The sequence below is a fragment of the Panthera uncia genome (genome assembly GCF_023721935.1).
Source record: "Panthera uncia isolate 11264 chromosome D3 unlocalized genomic scaffold, Puncia_PCG_1.0 HiC_scaffold_8, whole genome shotgun sequence".
Classification (NCBI taxonomy): Eukaryota; Metazoa; Chordata; class Mammalia; order Carnivora; family Felidae; genus Panthera; species Panthera uncia.
This window is the reverse complement of record NW_026057586.1, coordinates 36,291,344-36,310,407: the sequence shown is the minus strand read 5'-3', so window position 1 is coordinate 36,310,407 and position 19,064 is coordinate 36,291,344. Positions and strand designations below refer to the sequence as shown.

The 19,064-nt window shown below is 46.9% G+C and overlaps 1 protein-coding gene across 5 annotated transcripts in view; it reads left to right on the top strand.

Moving 5' to 3' along the window:
- Window positions 1-19,064, top strand: part of FHOD3 (formin homology 2 domain containing 3) — a 469,815-nt gene that overhangs the window by 50,435 nt on the left and 400,316 nt on the right. For all 5 annotated transcript variants that reach the window (XM_049619507.1, XM_049619508.1, XM_049619506.1 and 2 more), the window contains exon 2: window positions 9,037-9,143. In XM_049619507.1, coding sequence (XP_049475464.1) covers window positions 9,037-9,143 — 107 coding nt within the window. The remainder of the gene's footprint in view (window positions 1-9,036; window positions 9,144-19,064) is intronic.

The window sequence follows — 19,064 nt, the reverse complement described above, 5'->3', positions numbered from 1 at the left end:
TGCCCCTCCCCCGTTCATGCTCTGTCTCTCTCTGTCTCAAAAATAAACGTTAAAAAAAAAAAAATTAAAAAAACCCAAAATGGTGGAAAAGCAACATAATGAAACCTTGGTTCTTTGAAAAGACTAATAGATGAATGAGGGTCCTCTCCTAAACTGTTAGAGAAAAACGGGAGGAAAGCACAAATTAGCAATATCAGGAATGAAAAGGGAATAGCATTGCAGATCTTGAAGACACAAAAAGCTGTAATCTTTAGGTACACCAGTGGTTTGTGAGATTTCATCTGCCATGTTTGTATTTAGGCCCAAACCTCCCAAAATTGATTTCTCTACTCAGCACCTCTAGTCGTTTTAGACATGTTAACAGAAATCCCAATGTTATCCTGTCTCCCTGCCCCCAACAGCTTTTGGCTAATGTTTCTCATGTTTGTGAAAGGTATCACCAATATATATTAATTTGCTCCAGCAGGAAACTCAAGATTTTGCTTCTCTCTGTTGGATATACCACACCTGATCAATCCCCATGTCTCTCTGGCTTTTCCTTCTCTCTTCCCTCTCTTGGCCTAAATCAGCCCTCTCCCTTCTCCTCTGTCCATCACCACAGCTTCCACCACTGTCCATCGCCCCTTCAAATTGCCCCTCAATTCCTGCAGTGGCATTTTCACTTGTCTTCTCCCTTCTGTCCCCACACTGCAAAGCTGGTCCTGTGGGCATCCATTTACAACCCTTTCACGGCTTCTTGTTTTCCTAGAATCAAGTCTAAAATCTCCTGTGGCCAGGACGACTCCTCTTCCACAGTCCTGGCCTTTCTTCTTTCAGTGTTCTGACTACTCACACTCCTCCCGCATCAGGGCTTTTGCAAACTTCAGCTCCCTGCTCCCCAAACTTGTCCCGCCATGAAAACAAGAACAGACACAACAAAGGTGACTAACGCATTGTCCTCATTTCCCTGAACTCCTACCAGCTGTTCAGGAACCAGTCCCAGCTACAGTGGGTGAGTGCTCCCTGGACTGCCATAATCATGGTCGGCTCCCCGGGACGTGGCACCATGCCATGAGAATGCCACGTCATTCTCATGCATGGAGAATGAGCTCGGGAAAGGATTATTAATCTGCATTAGGGAATGGAAGAGTGATAATGGATCAATAATAATCCTGGAATGTAGCGCTGATATGGGTTTTCAAATGGACTGAAGTGAAACAAAACGGAAAAAGGCACCTGTAAACATAAGTAAATATTCCAGCCTCTTCAGGAGAGAAGTTTAATGCATTATTGGTTATTTATTTAATGATAAAAAGGTCTTTGAAAATAATTCAAATATTTACCAGATTATCACACCGCCTCAGTTTAAGCTCTTAATGGGAGAAATCTTGCCTTTGTCTTTCTTGTAGACTTTGGCAGAAGCCCTTGTCTTTGGTTAGTGAGCTGTATAGTTTTGTTGACTTAAATAGAAATCGGAGGCTTGATTTGGAAACTGCCTAAATCAATTTCAGGACATTGCTTCTCTTGCTGTAGTTGGTGGCCACAAATAACATAACTTACTAAAGGTTTCTGAGGAAGTAAAATCCAGCCTCTTTCCAAGTAAATATGTTCATATTACTTCATCATCCATATAGGCTGGATCTTCAAAAATATCCTTGTACTTTACCCTAAAACATTTATTAAAATACCTGTGATGTATTTGTTGTTCTGAATAAATTAAATGGGCACCTAGGGATTTAAAAGTTTGAAAAGGATTTGTTGGGGCTGGCGAGCAGGACCTGTTTTCTGATATCATGGAAATCAGTTTCATTTGGCCTTTCTGTAGGAAGACGGACCAACGTTACTTGTATTTTTTAAATATGTAAAATGACGTCTTTAGATGAAACTAATCATTTTTCATTGTGAAATGTCTTATATATACAAAGGAATAAATGTGAAAGGTTTGTACAGTCTGAAGGACAATGAAATGCATGCCGTGTCCTCGCTATCCATCTTAGGAAATGACAGAGGGCAGCCACAACGTGCGTGCCCCCCCATCTTGTCCCTTTGCAGCGGTCCGTATGGGTTATGGGGGAGCCACAGCCCACAGATGCTTGAATGGCTGAGCCAGGGTTTTGTGCAGGTTTTATTAAAAAATTGTGAAAGGATCATGGGGCATTGCTTATGGGAAGGCTCTCTTCCCTAACTTTTTTTGCTTGTCACCTAAGTCCAGTTCCTTGTCTTTGCTGTCTTTGGAAGGAGCCACAAAGTTTAAGGAAGCCACAAGCTTTGTAGTAACAGATGCAACATTTGAGGGCGAAACGGGTGTAGTGCTCTTAGAACTGACCAATGGAAACGTGCTGACAGCCTTTGTACTGCTCTTAGTGCTGGGAGGAGCCTCAAAGTGGGGCATCCAGGGGGCCCACAGTCAACCGTGCTGGAGAGAGACGGGACCCACAGCCACGCTTCATTTCTGAGCCAGTAGTGGGGCCAGCTTTGTGGGTGTGTGACCAGTGCGGTCAGAAGGGCCCTGTGCTTGCAGCTGCCATCTTGAAAGGCTTCATACTTTTCTCTTCGAATGTGCATTTTGTACAATGGGATGATGGAACACGCTCTAGAGGCTTGGAACCACAGCTCATGCATCATTTTGCCTTTTGCTGCCCCCTTCCCTCCCTGGGAGGGGTTCACAGCTGACTACTCTCCACTCTCTGATGCTCCAGGCCTTTCCGCCAAGCACCTGCTGTTGTCCTCTGTCCCCGGTAGGGGCTCCAGGAAGGACATGCATGATTTGTGGCATCTGAGGGCTGGGCATGATGGTGGCATTCCTTCATTGAGCTGGCAGTGTCCTGGTGTGTTCTTTGGGCACCTTGGTGGAGTGAGCTTCTCACCCACCACTGGTCTGGGCACTAAGCACTTCAAGTGTGAAGTTTCATTCCCTGGGGGCTGCGTGTCTGCTGTGGGTTGAGGTGGCCGTCTCACGGGAAGAGGAAATTGACCTAAAACAGCAATCATAAGATGTTGCTTCTGAGTCTGTGGGTCTACTGGGTGGTTCTTCCAGTTTGGGCCAGTTTGGCTGACACCTGCTGGGCTCTCTTGTGTCTGTCATCAGCTGGTGGGTCATCTGGAGGCTTGCTGATCCCTATTGGCCTCAGCGTGTGGCAGTTGGCAGGATGTCGGCAGGGGCAGCAGGAACAGACAGACATCCCGGAGGCTGACTAACCCTGGCTTCTTCGTGTGCTGGCAGAGTTCCAAGAGCACTAAGCGAGGACAGCCCCAGGGGAACAAGTATTTTTCAAGTCTCTACCATGTCACATTTGCTACTGTGTTGGCCAAAGCAATACACAGGCCAACCCAGAGTCTAGTAGAGAAGGAATCCACCTCTCCATGGAAGGAGCCACAAAATCATCTTGTAAGTGGTGTGGATCCAAGGACGGGAGGAAACCAATGAAATGACATTAACAAATGATATTTTGGATTTTCTTTGTTTTTTTTTCTCTTAAAAATCAGTGTATGTGTTCCCGCTTCTGAACTATTACCAAACTTAGCTTCAAGGATAACCCCTTGTGTATATTTATAGAACAGTTCCATGCAAATCTATTTTATTGCCTACGCTAAGGATCACTGGAGACCCGCTGCCAAACCCAGGTAATCATTAAGCTCCCCCAGTAATATGCCACTTCGCTGGATTAATGAAAGAAAAGATTATACAGATTGAGACGTGACATCAGCCTTGTTTTAGATGTTTTATTTCTTTTTTTGTGTTTTTTCCAGGGTGGTGAGTCTGCCTTTTCTTTTTGAATGCACTGTCTCTGTAGGAATAATCCAAAGAACCCGAGTGACCTTGGGCCACCTGTCTGTAAGGTGTGGAGGGCCTGTTTTAATGGTTTGTCAAGGTGGAGTGACACAAAATTCCAGGGTATTTGGAAGGGCCCCTCTTGTGGCTCTGTGACCGACTCCCTCCTGAGCACCCCGCCCGCCCTCCCACCCCCCCAGAATCCTGGCCACAGATTTATAGCCTGCAGCCCGATCTAAAGTTTTCCTGTCACACCACCGTCCCTGCCACTCGACTTCCCTAACAGCCGCACTTCTGGAACAGCCCTGTAACATTATCTTCCCACAGGGCTCCCTGCTTTGTCTTATGTCCTGAAGTGCCCGGCAGTGTCCTGGCCACTCTGCCCCCAGAGCCAAGGAAGGAGTGCAGGGGACATGCTGCCCGGGGGATCAGGGTTTACATGAAAATTGTTGGAGTCAGGAAATTCCAGGGCCCTTAAGTCATTCAGGAAGCCAGTTGACATGAGCGGCCAAGGATGGGGATCAGGTTGCCTTGGGGTTAGTAGGAATTGAGGATCCCTGTCAAGAAGTGGTGTTTCAGGGAGGTGTCTGAGTCCTCCACTGTGTAGGCAAAGTTTGGATGGTTCCGTCTGAATCTTTTTTTTTTTTAATTTTTTTAACGTTTACTTATTTTTGAGAGACAGAGACAGAACACGAGTGGGGGAGGGACAGAGAGAGAGAGAGAGAGGGAGACACAGAATCTGAAGCAGGCTCCAGGCTCTGAGCTGTCAGCCCAGGGCCCGATGCGGGGCTCAAACTCACAAACCGTGAGATCATGACCTGAGCTGAAGTTGGAGGCTTAACCAGTTGAGCCACCCAGGCGCCCCTCGTCTGAATCTTGAGAATCTCCAGGTCGGAATGAACCTCCACTCACTCCCCATTCACGTTGTTGTGTTCTTTTGTAACTGGCCCTTCGTTATCCCTGACCAGATCGAAGAGTTCATTTGCGTTTACTTATCAGTTTGCTTTTAAAGTGATACCCGAAGCTGACCCCCTTAAAGCATTTAGGGGATTTTACCGTTTCAGTGTGTCTGTCCAGCCCAGAAGCCCTTTATTCTTACTCCTTGGCTCATGTGATGGTTTAAATATTAATCTCATGTGTCTCGGGTGCACTGTTGAGGCGTTATGGAATGGAGCAGGCAGTGTGTGTTGACTTGTGTGGTATCTTCACAGGCCACCTGTGCTGTGGGGACCCCCGTTGTGCACGTGTATCCCGCTTGCTAAAGGCTGAGATGTCTGATGTTGACCCTTTCCTGTAGCATACACTTCCTGACAGATTAAAAGGCACACGTTCATCTTTTCCGTTTTAGTTAAATTCACTAGCACAAATTGCCCATCTGTTAATTAGGGGAGCAGGGTTGTGACACTGGCTTAGGAAGTAATGGCGGCCTTTCTTCTGGAGGGAGGACTGGGGCATTTCTATGGAGGCTGCTTGGGTCCCGGGAGCCCGTGGCTGCTAATTATAGAGAAGGAATACGACTGAGGATGAACGTCCACACATTATAACAGTTGGTTTAAATGGCTTTTTATTCTCTCCTGCGTTCTATTTGTGTGTTATATTTACTCCATAGAATGATCTTTGAGGGGAGGAAGCGTTTATGTGTTCCTTGGTGCCCAGCCCGTGGCTGACATATAATTTTGTTAAAATGGAACTATGGAAAGGGTAGTAATGATGCCCTGAATGTGAGGAGAGGGATGATGAGAACAGGCAGTCCAGCTAAGCGTTTGGGATTCTGTTGTCAGAGGCTGGGAGATTGTGGGGTGTTCTGCTGTGGTTCCAGGCTGGCCGGGAGTGTCCGAGGCAGATACTCGGTGGGCCAGGGTGAAGGTGAATGAAGAAAACCAGGTCTTCGTATTCATCTCAGGCTCCTGAGAATAAAGTCAGAAGGTGTGGGATGGAGAGGATGTGCAAAGTGGCCACGGTGGCCAGTAAGAACGGGGCTGTATCTGCTGGTGGCGGGGGAGCCCTGCCTCTGCCCCCACTGAGGAGATCAGCATAGGGCTGGGTGGGGTGAAAGCCAGCACAGGGTCCTCCCTGCTCTCTCCATGCTAGGGGCCCCAACTGAATGAGCGGGAGGGCCACAAGCCGTGTATGCTGGAGCTGGCCCGGGTGGCCGGAGGGGGCTGAGAGATCACTTCTGGGGAATTTTGTGAGCGCGTTGTTGAGTGTAGCCATTATTAGAAAAGAAATTATGTAAATGTACAATTAAAATAAGTTCTCTTCGAAACAAAGGTAATAAATACTCAAAATGTCACTTCTTGATGGTTTGATTATATTGTACTGCTACCCATGCATTCGAGGTTCCTGACATCTCTTGTAACTCTGTGGTGAAAATACTGTATAATGGTGGGGTGCTATGTCTCTTTCTCCAACTCCACACTCAGTGACTTCACCTTGGTGGCTTGAAACCGGCCATGGTGGGAGTATTTATACCACATACATGTGCACGTTCTGCATCTTTCCACACCAGAGCACGCTTCCTCTCTGACTTTGTTCTGTCTGTCTGGCCTGAGTGTGGACCCCAGCCTCTGAATGACTCACACCCCCTTGAGGAGAAGCAGAAACTCTTTATCCAAAAGCCTCTTTCTCTGGACTCACACATTTCCGGGGGCTGAGGCAAAAGAAATTGTTATGGCTTACAGGGCTTTCCTTATCCCCATCTTCTGGTCTGTTGATTAGAAGTGGGATTAAAGACAAGCACAAGTGTTGGTCCTCCCAACAGGACAGACTAAGTAAGTCTTCTTAGTTAACATCAGTAGGAGGTCGAAGCAAGACTGAGCTGCGGTGATTCTAGCTCGACACATGGTTTAGTGTTAATAGGTCCAGTTTCTGATGGAATTTTCCATCTAGGAGTGATCAAGTCTGATTTCAGTCCACAGGAGACCCTTGACCCAGGAGATGCCTTCTGCAGGAAATCCTTCCTGTCTGCCTCTTCCGCAGGCTGGGGGAGGCGGTTTTTCCGCGTGTTTCCCCTAAACCCTGGGCGCGCCTCTCATGCCACAATACAGTGAGTTTGGCCAACTTGATCCTTGGGGTTGAATTCTTTTTCGGATCAGATGATCTATCTGTAAAATGCCAGTTAAGAATGCTGAACCTCACCAGCAGGCCTTGAGTAGTTACGAGGGGCAGTTTGTTATTGGAGAAATAAAATAAGTGAATCGAATAGGATTAACCCCTTCAAATGATTTAGGTGGGTATTTCTTACAAATAATAAAAAACAAATTCCTTTCATTCTGTTGAGGATAACTAGGAACAGGAGCCGCGGGGTCTCTACAAGAATCAGCAGCCTGTTACAGATGCCAATTCTAGACAAGTCGACAGCCTACCTTTCTCTTGTCGAGGATAATGAGCAAAGCTTTTCCATCAAAAGAGACTAATTCCTAATTCCTTGTTTGAAATCTCACTTATAGTGGGAGGATTACCAGGCATTTATCTAGATGTTTTAAAGTAGCTAAATACTTGCCTTCACTTTCCCCCAATCTCTTGTCATTTTGGAATAAGAGCCTCGGATCATCAGGTAGATGAATATTGAGAACCACCCTTACAGCCCAGGAAATCAGGCATGAAGTTGGATTTCCTCATAATGTTCATCTTTAGTAAAATATTTTCCTGTATTTTAAGTGTATTGATCCTTCTAAATGTCCTGTAATGCTGGCTGCTGCAGCAACCTCAAAATCTGCATGATTTATCACAGCGAAGGCTCTTGTCTGGCTCTTGTCATCAGCCAGGATGGCTAGTGGATGCTGGGCGACAGAACGCTCTCTTCCACGCGGTGATTAAGGAACCGGTGCTCCTCCTGTCCGGAGCGCTGCTGGTTTCTAGACTTTGGAGTCCTCCTCTGGCTTCTCTGCATCCGGCCAAAGGCAAGAGAAGAAAGGTGGATGTGCAGGGGTGCTAAGGCCGGCCTGTTGGGGGCCATTTTTACTTTCACTGAAATTCCATTGGTTGGTACTCAGTTACATGGCCGTTAGCCCAACTGTAGTCTGGGATATGTGTTCTCTGTGCCCAGGAGAAAAAGGGAATGGGGTTGGCACACCTGTGGCATTGTCTTGGCTATACCAGAACACTGAGATGACATAAACTACATTTTGCAAGTGTGGTGTTGTCTTTTTGAATTTCTTTTTATGTTTTTTAAAGTTAAAAAAATATTTATTTATTTGTTTATTTATTTATTTATTATTTATTTATTTAGAGTGCATAAGTCGGGGAAGGGGAGAGAGAGAGAGAGAGAGAGAGAGAGAGAGAGAGAGAATCCCAAGCAGGTTCCACTCTGTCAGCACACAGCCCGATGTGAGGCTCGAACTCACGAACCATGAGATCATGACCTGAGCTGAAATCAAGAGTCAGATGCTTAAGTGACTGAGCCACCCAGGTGCCCCACAAACATGATATTTTCAAGTCCTCTGTAGGTTTGTGGCCATAGAAGGATGCAGAATGGTGTAGTGATCGAGAGCATGGCCTCGAAGTAAGCATCCAAATTCCAGCTCTACCATTTACCTGTTGTGACCCTGGGCACATAACCATCTCTGTCTGTGCCTTAGTTTCCTCATCGTTAAAGGGGGATGACAATAGAAATGGATAGGGTTTGTGTGAGCATCCGATTATGTAATATATGTAAAATACTTAGAATTGTATATGGAACATAATTAACAACATGTAAGTGTTAAATAAGTTGAAAAAAATTAGACTAGTAACAAAGGCGCCTAATGTCTTCTTCGATACGTTGTAATTTGGATCGGCTGTCATTCACGTGGAGAATGGCTCTTTTATTTCAACTGTAAAAATGCTTATTGAGCAACTACTCATCGTAATGTGCCAGGTATGACCATAGAATCTGAATGAGCAGGCTTCTCACTCAATCAAAGGAAATGACATGTTCTGTGACTCTTAATCTGTGGTCACATCAGCATTATGATTTTGGTTTCCACGCGGCACATCCTCCACGGCTATTCCTGGGGCCCTCAGAGTGGAAAGTGACACTGGCACCAGAGGGCTCCTTCTCCTCCTCTGTCCACATCTACCAGACGGTGTCAGTGCCACTCCCTCAATAGGTGTTATTTCTGTCTACTCACAATGGAGTTTGCTCCCAATTTGTTTGTACTAACACATAACCTCTCCAAGTTATGATCCAAATTTCAGAATAATGCTTGATTTCAAAAGACACATGAGGGCAATGTGAAGTGATTTCTCCATACAAAGTCCCCATCCCAGGAGGAGGCTGGGCTTAAAGGCTCTTTCTCTTGCAGCTCGACGACTGCACGCTACAGCTCTCCCACAATGGCGCCTACCTGGACTTGGAATCCACCCTGGCAGAGCAGCGGGACGAGCTGGAAGGCTTCCAGGATGATGCTGGGTAAGAGTGACAGTTGTCCCTGCTGACTTGTCCCAGCTTTCCAAGATTCCACCATAGCTTTGACGGTCTCTTCACTCACAGTCAGGCAAAAGAAGGGAGATGCAAGTGACTGACCAGTAGTATTTTCAAACCCTTTTGTATTTTGAGTTACTCTTTTTTTTTTTTTAATTTTTTTTTTTAACGTTTTATTTATTTTTGAGACAGGGAGAGACAGATCATGAACAGGGGAAGGTCAGAGAGAGGGAGACACAGAATCTGAAACAGGCTCCAGGCTCTGAGCGGTCAGCACAGAGACCGACGTGGGGCTCGAACTCACGGACCGTGAGATCATGACCTGAGCCGAGGTTGGCCGCTTAACCGACTGAACCACCCAGGCGCCCCTTTTGAGTTACTCTTCTTGAGGAGGCCACTCGGGAGCAGGATAATTTCTGGCGTAGTTTAGTTAAGCGGCTTGTAAGTTTTTTCTAAGTTTATTTTTCTATTTTGAGAGAAAGGGAGAGCATGAGCAGGAGAGGGGCAGAGAAAGAAGAGAGAGAATCCCAAGCAGGCTCCATGCTATCAGCACAGAGCCTGATGTGGGGCTCGAACCCGTGAAACTGTGAGATCATGACCTGAGCGGAAATCAAGGACCAGACTGAGCCACCCAGGTGCCCCTAACTTGTTTTTTTAAGCCAGATATAATTAAATTAATATTTTCTAGATTTTGGTAGTTTGACAACTATTTTAAGCATTGTTTTTAATATCTTTCTGGGTATTTAGTTTCCTTGGAAGATGCCCTAGTAGTTTATTTTCTCCTATATCATCTTTTGAACTCATCACAGTGGGGAAAATAATTAGTAATTATGTTAATCAACATCAAGTTACTTTCAGCTTACATTTAGAATGCTTAATACTTCTGATTGCTGTGAATCTGAATACAACAATACACATAAAAAAATCAGAGATGTGTACAGAAAGTAAAATCACCATAGGAATATGAACATATGGTCAGCTATTCCTGTATTTATGAGGTTATTGAAATAGCCTTTTGATTGGGGCCCCCTGCCTTCCTTTCTGTTCTCATCCACTCAGAATCAAGTATATCTTTGATTTCATCACCTTCCTCCTTAGAAACCTTCAGAGATTTTTTGTTGCTTCCAAATAATGCTTAGCTGTATTAATCTGATGTTTGAGGATCTCTGCAAAAGTTGCTCTGAAGCTGCCTTGCCCAAGTTAAAAATAGATTACAGCCAGATGAATATTTTTTTTTTTTTTAAATTTTTTTTTCAACGTTTATTGATTTTTGGGACAGAGAGAGACAGAGCATGAACGGGGGAGGGACAGAGAGAGAGGGAGACACAGAATCGGAAACAGGCTCCAGGCTCTGAGCCATCAGCCCAGAGCCTGACGCGGGGCTCGAACTCACGGACCATGAGATCGTGACCTGGCTGAAGTCGGACGCTCAACCGACTGAGCCACCCAGGCGCCCCAAGATGAATATTGATTCTTCACGAATGGCTCAATAAATGAGGGAAAGTGGGAGCCTTCTTAGTTTTCTACCTGACCCTAGTTTTCCCTGCCTTAACACCTGCCACAATTTACAGACCTTTATCCCTTAATTGTGCCCCAATTATCTGCTGCTAAAGCTCTACTAGGTCAGAACTGGGCCTGTCTGAATATCTGTCATCTAGCTTTTTTTCAACACATTATAGGTACTTACTGAACATTGGTGACCAGGTAAATGGCAGGATTCCACAGTGGAGTCCTGAAAAACATGACCATGAGCCCTAAGGCTAGGGTCCTTGGTAGGAACCAGCAGGGTTTTCTGAGGACCCAGCTGTGTGTGGGAACAGACCTGAAAACTATGATAGGCCGTACACACAGGAGGGGTATCATTATTATGTCACACCAGATTCTATTCATCATCATTAAACAAATTAACATTATTAGATTGATAGACTTGAGAAAATTCCATTGCTATAGTTGTTTTTTAATGTGTATTTATTTTTGAGAGAGAAACAGAGTGTGAGTGGGGGAGGGGCAGAGAGAAAAGGAGACAGAATCTGAAGCAGACTCCAGGCTCTGAGCTGTCAGCACAGAGCCAGAAGTGGAGCTTAAACTCACGGATTGTGAGATCATGACCTGAGCTAAATAAAGTTGGATGCTCAACCGACTGAGCCACTCAGGAGTCGCACCCATTGCTATGGTTTTTACTGAGTGTTTGACAATGACATCCCTTTATATAAGATGTGAGAATTCAGGCTGGATGACCGTCTAATTGGATGACTTCACTCCAGGAGTGTTATGAGTAGACTGCTGTCAACCTGAAAAATGTCTCTATTGGTATTATAGTTGAAGACCATGCCCTGTTTGATTTTTTTTCTTTATCCAAATTTGAATTATTTGGAGTTGGGAGCTTAGGGGAAAAAAGCAACACTACATTAGACACCAGTATCAAGAGTTAAAAATGGAGAAGAATATAACATTTACAGAATGCCTGCTATGCTAGCCACTATACCAACCACCTTATTCACGGCATGTGTATTTAATAGTTCATCTTAGTGGTCATGTGACTGGATTTGGTTGTTTCTGTTTTTCATCTGAAACAACTGAGGGTCAGGAGTTAAATTACATGTCCTAGGAGACAGAGTCGGTGGAGGGTAGAGCCTAGTTTGAACACAGGTAGACTGATTGCAAGTGTGTACTCCCCCAGCCATCCCGAGAGTTTCGGGCAAAGGCATTTCAGGTTTACTCAGGATGTGCATTGGCACCTTGGGTGACGTAGGTTGGTTCATGCAAGGACATCATCGGTCCCAGGCTAAAACGCTGGATTTAGTTCAAACAGCACTCAAGCACACTGCACGGAGGCTCCAGAGAAGACACATTTGCTGCCATCATCTGGCACTGTCCGCATCAGCAGTCAGGTGCAGCCGTTCCTCAAGAGCCAGGAACCCTGCTGTAAGCTCCCAGAGGAGATCCTGGGGCTTTACTTTCTCACTCCGTTCCTTTGTGAATCATCACCTGGCCATCAGTCCATCTGAGGGGACCAGCCATGACCCCATTTCTGCACCCTAAACCTAAGATGAATTATGGCAAGACAAGAAGGCAGGACTCATACGTGGGAAACTGTGAACGGGAGAAGGTAGCCAGACCATGTTGGGTAGCTGTGCTTTTGGCAGGTGAGCTCCAAACTCACCCAAGATGGGGCTTTGTATCATCTTTGAAAAAGCCTGGGTCTGTGGTGACCCACCCCTTGTCCTTTGGAATGTACTCAGGATGACATTCCTTTTTGTCCAGAAGAGTATGAAGAAGCTACCTTTACTGACATTGGTGGGGAGACTCCTCTGTCCCTGACCTAGGTTGCAGAAGACAGGCCAGGGTGATGCTGTCCTGGCATTGCCGGGTCACTCTGTTGTCTCTGGATCATTTACCACCACTGAGCTCTGGCAGCATGTGGCAAATTGCTGAGAACTAGCTGCAAGCAGCCTGAAGGCTGAGTTTTCCCACACAGGTGGGACGTGTCTGGGTACACACACCTGCGGTGTCATTTGTGCTGAGTGTCCCTGCTATGTCCTCTCCTAGGAGGTGTGGCATTTGGCAAAGGTCATGTGCCTAAAAACTCATGTCTCCCACAAATGGCAGTTAAAACATAATTTCTTTCTAGTTAAGAATTGCCTTTTTGAGGTATGAAAAGGGCAAACGAAACCTTGATTTGTGTGAATTACAGCAAAAATCTGCTAATGTTGTGACCGTATAATGAAGACGTGTGGCAGGTAGTGTGCAAACGGTAGGGTTTTTTGTACAGTGTGTTCTGAGAGAATTTTCCTTGCTGGAGGAGTTTCTTTGTTCTTGTCCATTACCCTGCTCTTTTATGCCAAGACTAAAAATTAACTCACTGCTTGTTTAGAATTATCACGTAAGCTATCGCTAACTGGAGAAGAGGAGAAAGACCTTCAAAGGTAGAAGGACAAAGCAATTATTATGCTGCCAAAATGGAGCCAGGTCGATTTATTGCCTTCCAAGGCCAGGGAAATCAGCAACCACAGCATGGTGTAGTGGAAACAGAAGCCCTGAACCCCCTGGATTATTATTCTTGACCCTGCCATTGTGTGACCTGGTACAAGGCACTTTATCTCTAATAGAGGTTTATAAAATTTATTTATAAAATGAGGACAGTATTACCCAAGTCCATTTCCCTCCCCATGTCAGCGGGGATCCCAACAAGGTCTCTGGCACCGGAGGAGAGCACGGTGGGGAACAGCACGGCGTAGTGGTTGAGGACATGGGCCCTGCGGTTAGTCTCATGGCTGTGTGACCGTGGGGATGCTACTTCACCTCTCTGAACCTCAGCTTCCTAGTAACTGGGGATAATCCTATCACATCCTTGTTGGGTTGATACAGGCAAAGCTATGATGATGTGTAGTATCTGAAACATTAAGCTAGTTCCCAGCATAGAATACAAACTCAGAAGTAGTATCCTCTACTATAATTACAGTTAGAATTTGAGGAGATACACTGAAACGGGAATCACTGGATTTTAGACCTGGAGGGGCCCACGCGGGTGAACCGCTCTGAAATCTCCTTTCTTCGAGTTAGGGCAACCGTGGCGAGATCCTTGCCCGCAGGGCAGAGCGGGGCCAGAGAGACTGCCCCCGCCTCTTTTTTGCTTATTTCCACCTCCTTTGAACTCTGAAAGAAAACCAGCGCCAGCTGAGGGGCACAGGGATCTGTCACAGATAAGGTGGGGCCAGAGGTTGGCCCTGAAGAGGGTAGTGGCTTTGCGAGGTTGAGGGGGCCGTTTCAGGGAACTCAGTAGAGCTACGAGGGTCTCGAGGAGCAGAGTGCTGCTGAGTGCTCTGAGGACCAGTGTGGCTGTTGCACGTGGGGCGTGCGTCCCCGGGGCTCCTACCTTTGTCTCAGTCACTCAGGGTGCTCACCTCTGGCTGCGTTCAGGCCTGCATCTGAAGGTCAGCTCTGATTCCTTCCCAGGTTCCTCATCTGCCAGGGGGGCTGCTAACTGCTCCCCGTCGCCATACCTGTCCTCACAGGGCTGAGTGGTGGTGGGGAAGTCGGGGGCCAGCCATGTGGGGTGGTGGTGGGGGGTGGGGAGAGCTTGGCAGTGTGAGGGTTGTGGCACAGACGGGAGGGTGTCAGGCCAGGCAGGGCTGGAAAGGGCTGAACGTTCGCAGGTACTTAGAGCCAAATACTCCTGGCCAAAGCTGCCTAGAAATGCTGGCTTCTAGGTGCCTGCTTCAGGAGGTTGGCGTGGGGCCCGGGATCCTGGCCTCTTGGGGAGCTCCTCAGGTGGTCTGATGTTCGCTCAGGAACCTACAGCACAGTCTTGGAGAGTATGAGCACCACCTGAGGGACTTTAACAGGTTCCCTCCCTGCCCAGCTTCAGACCAATGAAATCAGAACTTGGGGGTGGGCCCAGGCAGAGGTGCTTTTAAAGCCCTCCAGGACTGCCTGGAAAGACCATTCCTGAAAACGCTGCCGGAAGTTGAGTGAGGGAGTGTGACACCCCCCCCGCCCCTGCCAACGCTGAGCAGACGACGGTGCAATGGGGAAGGCTCTGCATGCACTTGAATGCAGGTGGGGGAGCCCGTCTGCTAGGGCGGTGGTGCCCCGACACTGTCAGCTTTGCAGTCGATGTGCTTCGGGGCCCCGAGGGGTTGGGGGGAGCTCTCATTTGACTCTTAGATGCCTAACTTCTTGACCTGTAGCTCATGAGCCTCCAGAAACTGTGTGTGGGTCCATGAACCCCTGACGTTTCTGTGCAGTTTGTGCATATGCAAAGTTTTGGATGGGGGAAATCAACAATGAAGAGCTGAGCACTGAACTTGCCAGGATGGCACCTTTTGTTCGGAAGGGCTGGTTGTCTCCCTCACGGCGACCAGGGGCAGGCAGGCTTGGTGGTCTGCAGTTTGAGCCTTGCCCACACTGAGAAGACAGCAGACCGTAACCTTCAGTGATTTGCCAAAAGAGCCTCAGGCCCCAGACCTGCACTCTTCAGCTGAAGGTAATCCCTTAAGGGGAAAAGGGGGAAAACTGCTCGTTGCTTCCTATCCATGCCCTAACCGGAGTCTCTTTCAACTTGGGAGGAGTTTTGTGTATAGTTTGTTTTTTCAGGTTCAATAGGTTTTTAGATGTAGGTTCAGTATGTATTTCAGGTGGTTTCTTTATTCTACTAGACCTAGAAACAGAGGAGACACAGGTAAAGATGTGATTGGATAAGGTCTTTTTTCTCCCCACATCACACGGCAGGACAGGAAGATTACATATTCCTTCAAACTTGACATTTTTGGGATACAAAGAATTCTTTGAGAATCTATTGAAAGGCTGTGAAACTTCTCCCCACGCAAAACCTTGTCCACCAGTCCTAGGCCAGTGCTAGGCTGCCTATCAGTAACCTGGAGGAAACCTGCTTAGAAATGCTAACTTCTAGGCACCTGGGCGGCTCAGTCAGTTACGCATCTGACTCTTGATTTCGGCTCAGGTCACGATCTCACGGTTCGTGAGTTTGAGCCCTGCGTTGGACTCTCTGCTGACAGTGTAGATAGAGCCTGATTAGGATTCTCCCTTTCTCTGCCCCCCCCCCCCCCCCCCCCACCTTTCTCTCAAGATAAATAAGCTTAAAAAATATATATATTTTTAAAAATGCTGGCTTCTAGGCACCTACTGCAGGAGCTTTGGTGTGGGGCCTGGGATTCTGGCCTCTTCAAGAGCTCCTCAGGGGGTCTGATGTTTGGTCAGAAGCCTATAGCATGGGCTCTCCGTCTTGGAGAGTACGGCCACCACCTAAGCAACTTTACCAGTTTTTCTTCCCGCCCAGCTTCAGACCAATCAACTATGAACTTGGGTGGTTGGCCCGGGCAGTGGTGCTTTTTAAAGCCCTTCAGGGCTGCGTGAAGGAGACAGTTCTGTAGGAAATCGGACAGGAGAGCATGAACTCCTATGCTGCGTGGACTGTGGGAGTGGAAAGGCTCTAAGTAGCTTCAAATGTCCGATTGCATCCCTGGACAAGGATGGCATCAGGTGGGCCTGGGTGAGCTGAGGTGGGTTCTGGGCTTTAAGGTGTGGGTGGGCTTCAGAAGAGACCTGAATTGCAAAGAAGGAACCCTCCCAGAAGTCAGTCAGGTACCAGGGAGGGTGGCCGCTGTGACCTAGTGTACCTGAGCCTGATAGCTGAGGAAGGCGGGGTTGGGGGGTGGTTTGGGGTATGTGGTGGGAAGGGGGGGGGGTGTGCTGTGAATCTAGAGCTGTGGTACTCGTTGATGGATTACAGCAAAACATGAGGAAAATGGGCTACATGACATTAATAGCTGGGTAACAGTGACTTGAGAAAAGTAGCGAGGTTCTGGGGTGGGAGCAATCTGGGGAGAGGGAGAGGGCTCCTGCAAATTAGGTTTTGTCGAGCCATACTCGAGGTATGAGGTGACCAGGTGAGACACATTGGCCTGGGACGCAGGTGAGAAGCATCAGGGGCCAGGGAGGCTGGGGTGATCCCTTGGAGGAAGGGAGTTGTAAACCTAAAACTTCTCTTTAAAAGCGAAGTCCAATTAAAACAAGGGTAATTAGGGCCATTTGAAGGATGATGTGTTGATGACAAGACGCTCATAGGAGCCCGGACTTATTTTATCTTTCTACTTTGCCATCTTTAGGATGTGACTTCCGTCTTTCCTATTTGATCACCCTTCAAATATGGCTGCTCGTCTTCTAGCATCATTAAGGCAAGAAAGCATGTAGTGGTTAGGGTAGATCTTGAACCAAAATAGGAAGTTTTAAAGATAAGTTTGGGGGTACGTGGGTGGCTCAGTGGGTTGAGTGTCCAACTTGGTTTTGGCTCAGGTCAGGATCCCAGGGTTGTGGTATGGAGCCCTGCCTGGGGCTCCATGTGGAATATGGAGATTGCTTGAAGTTCTGTCTCTCTCCCTCTGCCCTTCCCCTGGGCTCCTACTCTGTCTTAAAAAAAAAAAAATAAATAGAAAAAAAGTAAGATGAATTTGTTTCTTGTTTAAGAGTTCAAACGTAGACAGTCATCCTTAGGTCTGGTAGAACAGCTGTCATGTCCTCAAAATCCTTCCATCTGTGTGTCCAGAGTGGTTTCTTCAGCTTTTTCCTTCTCCTCTGCCTCCCGGCCCCTGGGGAGAAGGGAAAGGACAGCGGGGTGTGTGTCCATTCCTTGTACACATAACTTTGCTGTGAAGTGAGAGGAGTTCTCTTTTCCTGTCTTGAGGCGGGATGTACCTTTTACCTTGGCATATCCTGTGCTCTCCAGCACAAAGTAGACACCTTTGAACATGGGTGGACCAAGGGAATGAAGGAACATCAATCTGGGAGGCAGATGTAGGGAGGTGATAGTTCAGGCTTTGGGGTCAGACTTGCTGGGAGGAGCCTGAGCTCTTTGAATTTCTAGCTGTGTGACCTCAGCAAGGTTGCTTAACCTTTCTGGGCCTTAAGTTCCTCACTGTAAAAATGGCCATGTAACCTACTTCGTAGTAATCTTGTGAAGACCAAATCTGCATAAAGAGAGGCCTGGTACCCAGGTGAGAAGCGTTAAGGACCAGAGAGGCTGGGGTGATCCTTTGGAGGAAGGGAGTTGTGAACCTAAAACTTGTCTTTAAAAATGAAGCCTAACTAAAAAGAGGGTAGTTACAGGCCTGGCACATAATAAGCTTTCCGTAAATGTTAACAATTTAGGATTATTGTCTGAACCCAAACTGACCTAGTATCCTATTGGGAGCAGAGGAAAAGTATATCTGTGATTTAATTTCCTTAAAGTTTTAAACTGTGAAACAGGAGATGCGGGCGTATTTACTGGAAAAAGTGGGGATAAAATAATTAGATACCTTTATTTCTCTGAAGCGAAAAGAATTAGCCAAAAGATTGTAGAGTCAGTGAAAGTGAGAGGGTCACATATTAAATGAAAATCTCTTTCTCTAGTATGTCCAGTAAGAAAGCTGTGGAGGGAGGGAAGTAATCAGATTTAAAGGGTCCTTATGATTGGTGTCCTCCATGCATTGACCTTTGATACATTTTTAAACTTTTTTTTTTTTTTTTTTGGACATTTATTTTCAAGAGACCCAGTGTGAGTGGGGGAGGTGCAGAGAGAGAGGGAGACACAGAATCTGAAGCAGGCTCCAGGCTCTGAGCTGTCCGTGCAGAGCCCCATGCTGGGCTCGAACTCACTAACCGTGAGATCGCGACCTGAGCTGAAGTCACACGCTTAACCGACTGAGCCACCCAGGTGCCCCAATCTTTGCTACATCTCTAAATAAAACCTGAAACTTGCTGTAATTCTTGAATTCTTCAAATAAACCTGATTTGGTTAGCCAATATTTTCATTTGCATCATAATTTTTTAAAACCTCTCTTCCCCCATTTATTATTTTTTAAATGCTTATTTTGAGAATCCCAAGCAGGCTCCATGCTGTCAGCGCAGAGCCTGACGTGGGGCTTGATATTGCAAACCGTGAGATCATGACCTGAGCTGAGATCAAGAGTCAGATACTTCACTGACTGAACCACCCAGGTGTCCCTGCATTGTAATTTTTTAATGCGTGTGCTTTTTTGTTAGGTTCTTAGCCTTGAGGTTAAGCCAGTCTCTAAGAATGCCTCTCTTGACCCTTTGTAAGCCCTGGGGAAGGTTACCTAGTGAGGTGACCCTGCAGCAAAGGGCAGGATGGTGCAGGTGACTCTGGAGTCGTCCTGCTTTCAGCCTGGGTCTGTTCCACCAGCCATGTGACTTGATGCGGTTGATACCCTTTCTCCAAGCTTTACTTTCCTGATCTGCAGAGTGGGCATAGCCATGACACCCACATCAAAGGTGGGAGAAATGGGGGGGTGGGGTGGGAGGTGAAGGACACCTTCTGTGGACCTGCCTGCATGATCACCACTTCCCTCCGCCTGGGCCAGTCCTCTTCTGTGCTAGGAATTCCTGGGA